Raw genomic sequence first — 14,756 nt, forward strand, 5'->3', positions numbered from 1 at the left:
AGTAAGGCAGGGGTCCAACTTTATTCTTTTCAGGTGATTATCCAGTTGTCCCAGCACCAGTTGCGAAAGAGAAAATTGTTTCCCCATTGAATGGTCATGACACCTTTGTTGAAAATCAATTGGCTGTAGATGTTTGGTTTTATTTCTGGACTCAAAGTTCTATTCCATTGATCTTTATATTTATCCTTATGCCTGTTCCACACTATTTTGATTACTGTAGTAGCTATGTGGTAAGTTTTGAAAATGGAAAGTATGAGGGGTTTTTTGTGGTTTCTGTGAGCTTTTCTATGTCTAGAATCATGTTACCTGCAAATAGAGATAATTTTGCTTCTTCCTTTCCAATTTGGATGCCTTTCATTTCATTCTCTTGCTTAGTAGGAGTTCTAGTAAAATGTTGAATAGCAGTGTTTTGAGAAAGCAGATGCTCTTATCCTGTTCCTACATTTAGGAGAAAAGCTTTCAGTCTTTCACCACAATGATGCTAACTATGGGTTTTTCATAAATGCCCTTTATCATATTAGTTTGCTGAGTGTTTTTATCATGAAAGCATATTGAATTTGTTAGATATTTTTTGTGCATTGATTGAGATGATGATTTGTTTCCATTAGTTTTTATTGATGTGGTATAATATATTGATGATTTTTTTATATGTCGAACCAACCTTGCATTCCGGGGATTATTCCACTTGAACGTGGTTTATAATTCTTTTAATGTGTTCTTGGATTTGGTAGTATTTTATTGTGCATTTCTGCATCTAAATTCATGAGGGATGTTAGTCTGTAAAGTTCTTTTCTTTTGCTATCTGTCTGGTTTTTTATCAAGCTAATGATGGCCTTATAGAATGTGTTAGAAATTTTTCATCATCTATTTTTTGGAAGAGTTTGAATAGGATTGGTATTCTTTAAATGTATTTTAGAATTCACCAGTGAAGCCATCTGATCCTAGAACTTTTCTTTGTTTAGCAGATTTTTTTTTATTAATGGGTCTATTGATATTCTATTTCTTCTTGAGTCAGTTTTGGTAATTTATGTGATTCTAGAATTAGTTCATTTTATCTTGATTATCTATTTGATTATTAGTAAACCATTATTTGTGCTGTTCACTTCTAATCCTTTTAATTTTTGTAAGGTTGGTACTAATGTCCACTTCTTCATTTCTAGCTCTAGCTATTTGTATCTTATCTCTTTTTTCTTAGTCTTGGCTAAGTTCTGTCAATTTTGTTGATTTTCTCTATTGTTTATCTTTTCTATATTTCATTTATCTCTGCTCTGATCTTTATTATTTCCTTCTTTCTGCTGGCCTTGGGTTTAGTTTGCTCTTAATCTAGTTCCTTAAGGTATAAAGCAAGGTTGTTGAATTGGGGTCTTGCTTCTTTTTTAATGGAGGCATTTATAGCTATAAGTTTCCCTCTGAGTACTGCCACGTACAGCAAGTGGTAAATCCTGCTACATCCAGCAAGGCCCTGGAAAATAATCCTGAGTGGGAACAGTGGGAGATTGAGAAAAGAAAGAAGACAAAGAGCTGGGATCAGGAGGTCCACTATCCACTGATGATGGAGTAGTAGCCCAGTTTTATTTTTGCAAGCTGCTTTTATACAAGTGCATACAATTGATAACTAAAATAAGATTATCACCACCCAGTCTATACACCCTGCTATAATCTTTTGCATTTCGATCTGTTTGAGGCTATGAGCGTACTCCCTGCCCTGGAGCAACACAGCATTGTTCTTTAATCAGTTCCTCCTTTCCCATTCTTAGGAGGGTTTGTAGAAGTGAGGCAACCCTTGATTGATCTCACAGATTGCAAGAACCTTGTCAGCTTGCAATCTGCTCTCCAGAGAGTACTACTTTTGCTACATCTCATAAGTTTTGGTTATGTTGTGTTTTCTGTTTTCATTCATTCATCTCAAAGTGTTTCCTGATTTCCTTATTGATTTCTTTGACCCATTCATCATTTAAGTGTGTTATTTAACATCAACATATTCTTATGTCCCTCCTATCATTGATTTTTAATTGTGTTCCATTGTAGTTAGAGAAGATATTTTGTATGATTTCAGTCTTTTGAAATTTTATCGAGAATTGTCTATACCCTAGCATATGGTCTAGCCTTCAGAACGTTTCATGTGTACTTGAGAAGACTGTATGTTCTGCTTTTGTCAGGTGGCGTGTTCTTTATGTATATATCTACTAGATCTAATTGTTTTATAGTGTTCAAGTCCCCTACTTCCTTACTGATTTCCTGTCTAGATGTTCTAGCCATTATTGAAACTGGGGTATTAAAGTCTCCAGCTATTTTAGTTATATTTTATGCATGTATAAACAAACTCAAATATATGCTCTTTTTTCCATGACTTAAATAATATTATACAATATGCACTATTTTCCACTTTGTTTTTTTCCATGTAACATGTTTTTGTACCTTTCTTTGTCAGTATATAAAGAACTAGCTACATAATAGCTAGTAGTTTAATTGTACTTTAACATGTTTTAGTGTTTTTTCAAACTTTATTGACTATGTGTGCTCTCATTAAGACATCTTACATCATGTGCCAATATATAAGTAATATAAAAGGTTTACAAATCAAGTCTTGCCTTTAGTAATTACGAAAAGTTAAAATAGAAGATAGTAAAAGCAAAGATGATTTTATAAATATTTTAAAACAATAAAGAATATACGTAAATAAAGACTAAAAAAGAAAGAAATGCTCTTCGTGACCCATTCGATTGATTTTGTGACCTCCTGTTTTAAAGGGAATAACATAAAGGTTAATTAAAACTATCTAATAAATGAAACTTTTTATTTTTTATAAAAGTGAAAAGCACAATGAATGTAGATATTAGTGTTATTGGTTTTTGTATTTTAAAAGGAAAACTAACAACCTCACTCAAACTTCAGGTCATAATTATAGCAATTTCTAAATTTGACAATGTATACTTCAAAACCAAGATGCCATTGATTTGTAACATTTATGTACTATTAAGAAAGAAAAAGAATTCCAGTTAAATTATGACATGCTCTCCATTGTAAAGACCCAATTTCAGAGATGATAACAGTGGAAGAAAATTTCCTCCTATGTTCTTTGAAGTAATGATAACCACTTTTTACCAGTTCGTATTTTTAAAAAACTTCCTTGTCTATTCATTTTGGGAGAAAAAAAATAAAATAATGAACTAATTTTCTGTATGTGGCTTACGTAGTAGTTCACTTTAATGGGTTGGTTGAGGAACTTGAATCTTTCACCAAATTACAGAATAAATTGATTTGTCTTTTGATCTATGAATATAGTAAATAGGCTGAATAAGTTGATTTTTTTACAATCTCTGCTATAAATGCATTTGATGGAAAAAATTTTTTAATTAAAAAAAAACAAGATTTCATAAAGGATTACTTCTAAAAGCATTTTTATAATGATACATCTAAATTTAACTTTCATTTTCATTCTATACCAAGGAAATATATGCCATCAGCTAGCTAAAGTTGGAAAAGGAGAAGGAAACCAGTGCCTTGAATGGGGGTGGGGTGAGTAGACATGGTGGATGAGTCCAAAATTTGCAGGGGGAGGATGTTGAAAATGTTCCAAAATTAGATTGGTGATGGTTACACAACTCTGAATAAACTAAAAATTACTGAATGTACACTTGAAATGCATGAATTTTAGGATATATAAAATATCTCATTAAAGCTGTAAAAACAAAAAGCAAAGGAGAGAACCAGTTCCTAAAAAGTTTTAGAAGTAGTACCTCTAAAGACCTACTAATCTTCTAAGAAACCAAACTTTGCTCTTTTACATATTACCATTCATATTTGCCCCATGGTAAATTTTTTTACTTATGAGTAATAATAGCCTAGATAGTAATAAAGTAGATAAGCTCATTTCATCTTCTTTACCTCTGTGTGTGTGTGTGTGTGTGTGTGTGTGTCCCCAAGACACAATATGTAGTGAGTGCAACTATTTGTCATACCTTTGGCCCTTCTCATTCCATCTTGCTGCCTTCTCTCTGTGTGTGTGTGTGTGTGTGTGTGTGTGTGTGTGTGTGTGTGTGTTAATTTTGGGACTAAATCACGTGCTCTTTAGCAGTATCATAGCTTTAGAGTCATCTCAGTGTTTCAGTTAGGCTTCCTAAAAGTTAAGCCTCAGGAATTATAGATATTAATAATTCTAAGAATAGATATTTTAGCCGCCCTTGAAGTGTAGAACTTTTCCAGAGGTGAGTAACCTTGTTTCTTCCTTATGTGAGTCTTTTTGATGTTCTTCTTTTTTTTTTTTTTACATGTTATCATCAATACCCTGACAAGTTTCAACTGAAAATTTTAATCAGAGGTTGTCAGTACTTGATTTCAAATTATAATTCATGATTATTTAATTCCTAGGCAAAAGACCAGATGAAAAATCTTTAAATAACAACTATCTAAAATTTTTATCCAAAGCTTGAGTTATAGGAAATAATTTTAGTGGAACGGTGAGGGCAAGCAATGAACCGTAATTTATTGGACTGATGTGTTACTTTCCCAGAACAGTAGAATTTTGCCTCTTGACCTAAAGTATGCAAAACATTTCCTCTTCTCATGTGATCTAAATGTAATGCTTCCTTTTCTGTTTTAGATTCCTTTCAGATATTGGAGCCATTATCTTATCAACATTTCTATGCTTTTTTTAATGTTAAAATTTACCTGATCTCATTTCCTACTTCATTTCTCCCCCCTTAACATCTAATTACTCACATTGTTTTAAATCCTTTTAGATACTCTTTCCTTCTGTTTTATAGTCTGAACATACATTAATCTTTATAAGACTAAGAAAGTTAAGTAAAAAGTTTATAAAATCAAATCCAAAAACATTTACTATCTCTAAAATTATTAGAAGTTCTTCTGTTTTACTTGTAAAAGTGATAGGAGAATTAAAATGCTGGAAGCCTTTCCAGCATTCTGTACAAATTTTAATTCTGTGCAAAATTCCACAGGTAATCTTAAGTTTTGAGGGGTGGCAGATCCTTCGTAAAGATAACTAGCTTTGTAATTAAAATTGCAAAAATCAAAATAGTTAAAGCGAAAATTATTTACTTGAGTAAAGTACAAATTACTTAGCTTTTTAGATTAATGAATTTTAAAAGCCTTAGAATTATCTTTTCTAACATGGTAATAAAGTATTGGAATACCTCTGAAATAAGATTGCTACACTTATTTTCTCTCTAATGATCAGTAAATCAGTTTTGCATTTCACTTCATTCAGTACACATTCACTGAATAGAATCAAGTGTTAAAGCACGTTTTAAAATATTTCAGATTCTTGTCACCTTGAAATACGGGCACAGCAACTTTTAATGGTGGGGGGTGGGGGCGGGAGGGATATTGCCTTTTGGATGAAATGTTACCAAAGCCGTAGGTATTTTCTTACCATGGTTATTACTAATGTGCGACATTAAATCTAACATGCTAAGGATTTTCTCGTGAGGAATTCTTAAACTTTAGATACGATGTCTAACATTGCTCTATTATTCTCAATGCTTTTATATTTAATCATTTAAAGGCATTTTTAAAACCACTACCAGTTTGTCTTCTGAAAGAAATTCAGCTACCACTTTTTAAATGTTTGATTCAGAATTTTAAAACACTAGACTTCTTCAATTGGAGAGATGATACCAAAGGAAGAATATTGATTCAAATCTGTAAATTTATGAAGACTGTGGAAATGGACTTAAATTCTAATGCGGATATATTAGTACTTCAGAGGCTTAAAAAAGATGAATTTACAGTAATTAAGTATGACACAGCAGGTACATACTTATAGAATTCACTATTTCAGGAGCGATACAAGTAGAAGTTGTGAATAAATGAATGATAAGAGAAATTAGGATAGTTGGAACCGGTCATAACTTAGTAATTAAAATCCTTGATGGCTCTATTAGAAACAGACTCTTCACTTTTTCTACCATCACTTAGTGGGCCTCTTGTCAGCTCTTTGTCACCGTAAGACGAGACCATCTGGCATACTTTATACACTGAGTTATAAGTGCCATAGCCATTAATGTGCCAGTATGTACTCGGTTCTCCTTGGTTTGGAATATTAACCAAAAATTATTGACAGTGACTTTCGTATATTGTTAATTTTGCCAACAAGAAATAAAAGCAAATATCAATATAAATTATTATTAACTGTGATTCTGAAAAGTGTCAAGTATTTTTCTCCAAATCCCTAAATGCACAGAATTTTGGAGTTCAAGGAGACCTTCCATGGGAGTTTTCCTCCCATGAATCAGTTGCGATTGGTTGGTAGTGGTGCTATGCTGAGAAATGCTTTGGTAAGTGCTGTGTTGAAAAGGCTTTTTGAAGCCAGTTTTGATCTCAGAAGGAAAAATTAACAATCTCTTTAGCAATAAATAGGAAATTACAGAATGTGTATGAAGTAGTTTTCATTTCTGTGCTAATCTTACTTCCTGCATGCTTCACCTGAGGAAACTAAAAATCAGAGAACTTAGTGATTTTTATTCGGTTCTTTGGTACTAAAGAGTAAATCAAGACAAGAACTCTTCTAGCTCCTGGTCCAGTGTTCTCAGTTTAGCACACGTAGCTGTATTTCAGTTCAAAGATTCCCTATATTCACGTATAAACCTCCTCTTTGATTAAAGATCACTAAGCCTCATAATTTAAAAAAAAATAAAAAGTAAGGCACAAAGGATCAACAGCAACACAGTTATTTTGACATGCTTGTTTTCGAGATGAAGCAGCTAAATATTATGCTCTATTTTAAACAGAGTACATATGTATGTATTTGCAATTATAATAAATATTTTACATATATTTCATGACTTTATTTTAAAGAGGAATACAATAAGAAGAAAATAGAATAAGATAATATTCTATTAAAATAAAAGTATTTATGTGGAGGCAGTGGGAAAGCAGGAAGCATCAGGAGGAAGCAAGAAAACCCTTGGGAGAGAAACATCTGACATGAGGGTAAAGTACAAATAAAATATTTAGGGCCCATCTTGATTTTTAGTCATTAAAATATTTTCTCTTTTTCATAGTACCTTCCAGAATAACTACTTTTTCATTCTTAAGGTTCTACTCTAGTGGGATATGCACTGTTCTCCTCCTCTCATTAATATCCTTGGCTCTTAGCAGCCTGAATGGAATCCTTTAAAGATTAGGATAGTCCTTGGAATGAATGATCTTCTACCCTAATATTTCATAAAACGTCATTTATTTTCTCCTACAAAGTCAAGACTAATCCATAAAGCATCTTATCAAGCCTCTGGTGAAAACATTACTAATAATATAGGATTCTTATCTATATACTCAGTGTTCCATTCCCAGCGCAAAATTATTTTTCCTAATCATTTATTTCTTTTGCTTTTCAATTACTAATCTGAAACTTGAAGAGGAGCCCAAATAGAAAATGACAGCATAAATATTTTAAATTTGTTTTTACTGCTCAGATTTATTCTTAGCTCTTTTTGTCTACATCTTTGTACCTTCAATTTAAGTTTTATACCAAGTAATTGTAATTTTTAAATAATATATGAAGACTTCAGAAATAATAGAAAGGGACTTCTAGTCATGCCTTTAAGCTTCAGTCTGAACTCAAAAAATCATATCATCTAAGGGAGCATCTTCAAAATGGGAAGCTGCTTCTCCTAACGTAGACTTTTCTTCAGGGTATCATGCATTACACTGTGATCAATTCCTATTTTAAATCTGCTGATACTCTTTGATGGGTAGGGAAGTAGATGGGAAAAAGAAATAAAAGTAGTAAGCATTCTTATTATTTCATAGTGATTTCTTTAAAATATTTGCAAAATATTGTTTTTATAACTTGGAAGATTTCTCTCCAAAACTATTTTATCACTTTTGGGCTTTTATTCTGATTAGATTTGAAAATCCATTCCAAAATGAAAAACATTAATATCTTTTGAATATATTTTAGAATTTTGTCTTAATTTAATTAAAGTATGAAGCAAATTTAATTAATTTTCAGATATTTCTTTGGAAGAAATAAACTGTTTTATATTACTTTTCTACAACATGTTGGGTTTATCTCTTCATGTTGAATGTGCCACAGAGGAAATATTGTTAAAAATTTCCATTTTAGCATAAAACATTTCTACCAATACTCTGTAGTAGTTTTGAGAACATTCGACAGCTGTGGAAAATGGTCTTCTTTTCACTTAGCCACCCAGTTAGGTGCCAAGGAAACAAAATGATTGATTATATCTTATTTTAAAGGCAGATTATATTGTACTTATAGAAGTAGGAAGAGTTCTCTTTATTTTTTATCTTTTTAAGTTTTAAAATATTGTTAACTTTTGTAAGTTTTGTTTAAAAACTCTTTCTAAATTGAAATTGCTATATCAGCTTGTAGTAAGATGGAATGTTTTCTAGTGTAAACAGTTGTAGACCCTTGGGAAGTACTGGATGAGAAAACGAAGTTAGTTGAACTTTAAGTAACTTCATTACATTGTGATTTGCACTTTTTGTACCAACCAGCACGTAAATATACATTTTGTTTTCTCTTGAATATTAACAAAATTAAAATTTCCTCCATTTTAAATGTCCACTTAAAAATACTCTGGGGAAAAAAGAATATTCTGCAATGCGTTTTTACTTTGACTTTTTCCACCTTCATGTTTCTTTAGGAGTTGATCCCCCTCATCTTGTGTACAGCGTGCCTGCATCCTGAGCCCAAGGAGAGAGACCAGCTTCTCCATATACTTTTCAATTTGATCAAGAGACCAGATGATGAGCAAAGGTAGGTATAACTACTTCTTTGAGAAATAAATAAAATGTTGACTTACTAATTTTACTAATTTGGTGTCAAAATTAGCATTTTAATCTATCTGTCTTCTTTCCTATTTCTGTTTTAATAAGCAGAGGAAACACTGGCCCTATTCACAATGCTCTGCAATGTTTTCACTGTTGTGATCCCATTTGCTCATGTTGAATTTGTACACTCTTGTGTTAGTTACCTTTGGATTTGTAATTCACATACTTCTCTGCCTTTATCTTTCACATTTGATTTCTAAGAAGGCCTAAATCTTCACCCCCTTTCCCACAGATGAACTAGATACATCATGGCTTCTTCATAGTTATGCTTTACAAGTAATTAAATATTTAATTACGAATTTCTGCATCACTGGGCTATCTGTAAACCATTTACTTGTGGCTAAAGGAATACCGTGTTTTGTTTTGGTTGGTCCCGAGTCAAATGCCCACAGCCAAGGATGTCTAGGTTGGCAAGTGAGTTATACCTGAGGGTGCAGAGGGGAAGGGACACACACATCAGGGTGACTTTCCAAAAAAAGAATGGGATTTGATCAAGCAACAGCTATAAATATCTACCTCAGAGAGTAAACCTTTAAATAGTAAGCGAAGCTGTGTAAGTGTGGCTGGGTAGGTAGACTAAGCACCAGATAGATAAACTTTGGCAGTTGATATCTTTTTCTGTGTTAAAAGTTTCTATCTTAATGAAAAAAGAAGTTTTGCTTATCCTTTGCAAACAATAGAATTGTACTTTATGTTAGATAAGTTTATATGATTTCAATACTTGTTTACTGACTGTTAAAATTTTTACCCCTTCTGAGTGTGTTGAAAAATCATAAGAGTAAACCATAAAACCATAAAAAATCAGGCTCAAAATTTAAAATACAAGGAATCTCTCAACAAAATAGTCAAATAAAATAGAATAAAAATAGTAAGATAGACTTTAAAACTCTGTAAGTATATTTCTCTTTCCTGCTCTTACCAAAATATCCCTGACCAAGTGGAGAAACAGGTCCTTTGCAGGATCCAGTCACGATTAAACTGGACCAGCAGTCCTCACATGCTAGTCAAATAGAAATAGGGAAATGAAAGCACTGTATTTGTATCGTTCGTGGCAAATTGAAAATTTTCTAAGGACAATTTCATGGTGCTGTATAGGAAAATTAATATTATATATTCTCCTTAAAAAATACTGTTCCCTAACTTGGTAACTTAACAATTGAATACCATAAATTACATTGTCATTTTCAGATTTGCAAAGCAAAAACTTCTAAATCTATAGCCTGGTTTCATACTCTGCATGTAAAGCTACTTGCTGCCACCTGGTGGCCAATAAGTTAGCATAATGTATTTGACATAATGAGTTGTCACTTTTCCTTACTTAATGAGTCTCAGGCTTCTTTGATCGTCGCCTAAGAAGAACTTAGCTTTTGCCAGTTCTTTGCTGACGGTTATAATTGACACCAACTTTGTAGCTTTGTCAAATACTAGACAAACCAGCTCTGTCCTATGATTTTCCGTAAGTAGAATCACTTATTTTTGCCATCACAGGAGCCTGTTTCTAATGCTGTTAATAATCTGTGGACCACCTGACCTTTTCTGTTTTCACCTGTATTTCAAAGATGTCATAATTTTTAGAATTTTGAATCTTCACTCTGCTGACTCAGAAGTTTGTTTCGAGGGACCTAACATTATTTCCAACAAATTTATACATCTCTAAGTATAGCGATGGTGACTCATGATTTAAAATCATTTCACATGTTATGTTAGTGTATAATTCTCACAAGTGTTTGAAGTGCTTAAATTTCACCAAAGTGTGTTCATTGCAATTATCAAACATTATGTATATGCCTCTGTATATTCATTAAGATCCTAGTGGGGAAGAAAACTAATTATCTGATATTAGGAAATTTTCATTGGGGAGCTGACAGCTAAAGGGCTGTATGTAAAGCTTGGGAATTTCTGTTTTCATTTTCTTTTTATTCACTTTTTTTGCTTTCCTAAAGTAGAAGGAAGTGAAAAAGTAAAGTTGAGAAATAAGCATATAAGGCAATGATATAACTATAAAGGGGAATCAGATTATTACTCAGTTGTGGTGGGAAGTTGCAATATATAATGAAGACATATTGACTCAACATTTCCCATATTGCTATCCAGATGTTCTTCGGATGTCATTCTTCTCAACCTAAGGAGTAATTATAGCTTATTTGGCTAAACTAAATAGAAATTTAAAGTCATTCTGCAGTTTGAGTTAAATTGACATAATTTGAGAAACAGCAATGAACGATGCCTGGACTTAAAATAACGATTTTATGCTTAACATGAATTAAACATTCTATTTTGGTTTTCCTTAAAGTTGGATACTCTAAACATGATATCTTAGACAATCAAAAGTAAAAACGCTCTTTCTCCTGTCAGGTTTTACTGTTATGATATCTTAGACAATCAAAAGTGAAAAAACTCACAGTTCCTCATTTTAAAGTCATTTTAAATGGAACTTCATTCTGAAAAGTGAAAATCTTATTTAAAATTTTATACTCTTTTTAAGTTATAAATCTACCAATTCTAGTGGTTATCGTATTAGTTATTTATATATTTTTCTATAAAAATTACCCCAAAAGAAAGTATTTTAAAATGATATTCATCTTTATATTACAGTTTATGTAGGTCAGTCAATCTGGATCTTCTGCTTCGGGGTTTCTTATAAGTCTGTAATCAAGGTGTTGGCTGGAGCTGTAGTCACCTCTCATCTCAACTGGGGAAAGATTTGCTTCTAAGCTCACTCACATTATTGATTGTTGACAGGATTCAAGTTCTCATGGGTTTTTAGACTGAAGACCTCAGTCCCTAACTAGCTTTTGGCCAGAGGCTGCCTTCGATTCCTTGCCACCTGGGCCTCCAACATGGCAGCATACTTTTTCAAAGCATGCCAGCTAAGGAGGCAGTAGGGAAAATCCCACAAGGTGGATGTCACAGAATTTTGTAACTTAATCTGAGAAATAACATCCCATCACTTTGGCCATTATTTTGTCCATTAGAAGCAAATCATTAGGTACAGTTCTACACTCATGGAGATGGGGTTGTAGAAGGTCTTGAATATCTAGAGATGGACTTCATATGGAGCCATGTCAGAAGCTGCCTACCAGTTATCTTGGGTCCAATACCAAAAACTCATTTCAGAAATATTTTACTAAGCCGAAGCATTGGACATGTAATCTCAGAATACATATATGGGAAGTTAGGAGTTTCAGCTTCACACCATAGAGAATCCCGTCACAGCATGTCTCACAAATGGTGTTGCCACTGCTGGAGGAACTTGTCTTAAGGAACTCACTCTCTTGGTGGAGTCTGGTTCCTTGTTAGAAAAGTCTGATTTGATTGTACAAAAATATTGTACTTCATGTGAATTACGGAGCTGACTCTTTTTTAACCCCTAGTCCTAGTTGTGCTTTCTAATGCAAACACAAGTCTTTATTTGGATTCTTTTTAGGCAGATGATACTGACAGGTTGTGTGGCATTTGCACGTCATGTTGGACCAACACGTGTAGAAGCTGAACTTTTACCACAGTGTTGGGAACAGGTAAATAACTATTGGGCTGTCCCTTAGCTATTATATTCTAATTTATCATATCTTTTTTAAATGCCTTTAGGAAGTATGTGGGATATAAATTATGCTGCTGTTTCTGTAGCCTAGCACAGTGATTTAATACTGCTTAAGGATGCTCTGGGATGCTTTGCTTTATTCAGTCTTCCAACAAATGCTTAAGAAACATTAGCTCCAGTGTGGGTACTGTTGTCACTAGGGATACAGTGAGGAATAAAAGACAAAGGCATCCTAGGGGGGGAGATAAGAGTAAACAAATAAATGACACAGTGTTTTGTAGTATTATAAACTATGACAAAAATAAAGCAGGGTAAGGACTAGGGAGTGATGAGGAATGCTTTACAAAGGGTGGTCAGAGAAGAAATCTCTGAGGAAGTGATGTTTAGGCAAGGATCTGATGAGGAATGCTTTACAAAGGGAGTGATGAAGAATGCTTTACAAAGGGTGGTCAGAGAAGAAATCTCTGAGGAAGTGATGTTTAGGCAAGGATCTGAATGAAGTGAGATACTGCAAATACAAAAGCCATGAGATTGGACTGTACCTGATGAGTTAAAGAGAGAGGAAGAAGTGTGTGTGTGTGTGTGTGTGTGTAGGTAGGTAGATAATTGAAATAATATCTTGTAAATATTGTATACTTGTATATATTACAAATATATACAGGATATAAAGTGTAAACCTTTGATGTAGAAGCTTTTCGTATTTATAATTCAACTCACTATTTACTCACAATACTTTTGGATATATATGGAATTGTAATATTCCAGTCTTCTGTAGAACTTGGAATCATTGATTTTCTAGACTTGATGATTAGGTCATTAAGCAGCTTATTTTTCCATCTTAAAAAGATGGATTTCTTATGAAGACAAATTTCAGGGCCTTATTTATAATAGCATGGTCACTTATTTTTTTAAAAATATTGATCTCTGGAATATCATTAAAGTATATGGTTTTGTAGAATTCTATTCCCAATTTCTTTGAGTGTTTTTTTAAATAGTGGAGTCATATCTAGGTTTAGTATGTAAACATTATATATAGTCATAATTATCTCTGACATTCCTTTATGTCATCCATTGATTATAGTACATACTAATTTAAGGTGAGACTTTAATCACTGAAAGTCAGATTAACTTGGAAATGACATACACAACTTTCAATTTACAATTCTGTACAGTTATTGATATGTAAACATGATTTTTTTAGTTTTTTCCATTTTCTTTTTAAGCTTATTGAGGTATAATTCATATACCATACAATTCACACATTTTAAATCTACAATTCACTGGTTTTTAGTATATTCAGAGATGCACAACTGTCGCCACAACCAATCTTAGAACAATTTTATTAACCCAAATGTAGACCCCAGCCCATCAAACTTGGTTCTCGTAGTCCATTTTGGCTACTCTGGGTCCCTTGAATTTTCATATGAATTTTAAGATCAGCTTGTCAGTTCTGCAAAGAAGCTATCTGGAATTTTTATAAGAGTTGTATTAAATCTGTAGATCAATTTGTAGAATATTGCCATCCTAACAATAGTAAGCCTTCCAATCCATTAATTTAGGATGCCTTTCCATTTATTTAGGTCTCTTAAATTTTTTTCCAACAATGTTTTATAGTTTTCAGAATATAATTTGTGCACTTTCTCTTTAATTTATTCCTAAGTATTTTATTCTTTTTGATACTACTGTAAATAGATTTTTCTTAATTTTATTTTCTGTTTGTTTGTTGCTAATATATAGAAATATATTTAATTTTTGTATGTACATTTAATTTTGAGACTCACTGAACTAAACTAAAGAAAAGCAAAATGAAGATTTATATATAGCATACTTTGACATTCAACCCATTCTACTTTGAAGTTACGATTTCTGAATTTAATTCGAAGATGTCAGTTATAAACATCTCTACCACCACCTCTTCCGTAACCTGAATAAACATGGTTATCGGGGACCTATGTAGCTGCCTACCTCCAGTTCATTGCCCAATAGATTGCTTTATAATTTCTTTTCTTAATTTTAGGCTTCCAATACATTAATGAATTATGTCACCTTTTCATATGGAAATATGAGAACAGATATACTTCTTTTCCAGTCAAAGAAAAATTTATATTCTATGAAGAAGACATATGGGAACAAAACCCAGTATGTGTCATTTTTTCGTTGCTGTTATTTTTTGTTATGATTCAGTGTAGCCATCACAGTGGTAAAACCCCATCTTCTTGCATATGCACATATGCAAACACAAATGGATTGACATCTGCTTATTTTAAAATCGAAATCTTTTCCTAATCCCTTGGGTAAAAAAAAGGAGTGATGCGTCATTCCTGGCATATGTTATAGACCACATCGATAATATCCAGAAGCTGGGTTTTCCAAACTTAAAAACATACTAATGTTG

The 14,756-nt window shown here is 32.6% G+C and overlaps 1 protein-coding gene across 2 annotated transcripts in view; it reads left to right on the forward strand.

Moving 5' to 3' along the window:
* The window catches only part of KIAA1468 (KIAA1468 ortholog), a 95,279-nt gene that overhangs the window by 39,814 nt on the left and 40,709 nt on the right, over window positions 1-14,756 (forward strand). For both annotated transcript variants that reach the window (XM_006913714.3, XM_006913715.3), the window contains exons 11-12: window positions 8,634-8,746; window positions 12,248-12,338. In XM_006913714.3, the coding sequence (XP_006913776.1) occupies window positions 8,634-8,746; window positions 12,248-12,338 (204 nt within the window). The remainder of the gene's footprint in view (window positions 1-8,633; window positions 8,747-12,247; window positions 12,339-14,756) is intronic.

The sequence above is a fragment of the Pteropus alecto genome, unplaced genomic scaffold (genome assembly GCF_000325575.1).
Source record: "Pteropus alecto unplaced genomic scaffold, ASM32557v1 scaffold14, whole genome shotgun sequence".
NCBI lineage: Eukaryota > Metazoa > Chordata > Mammalia > Chiroptera > Pteropodidae > Pteropus > Pteropus alecto.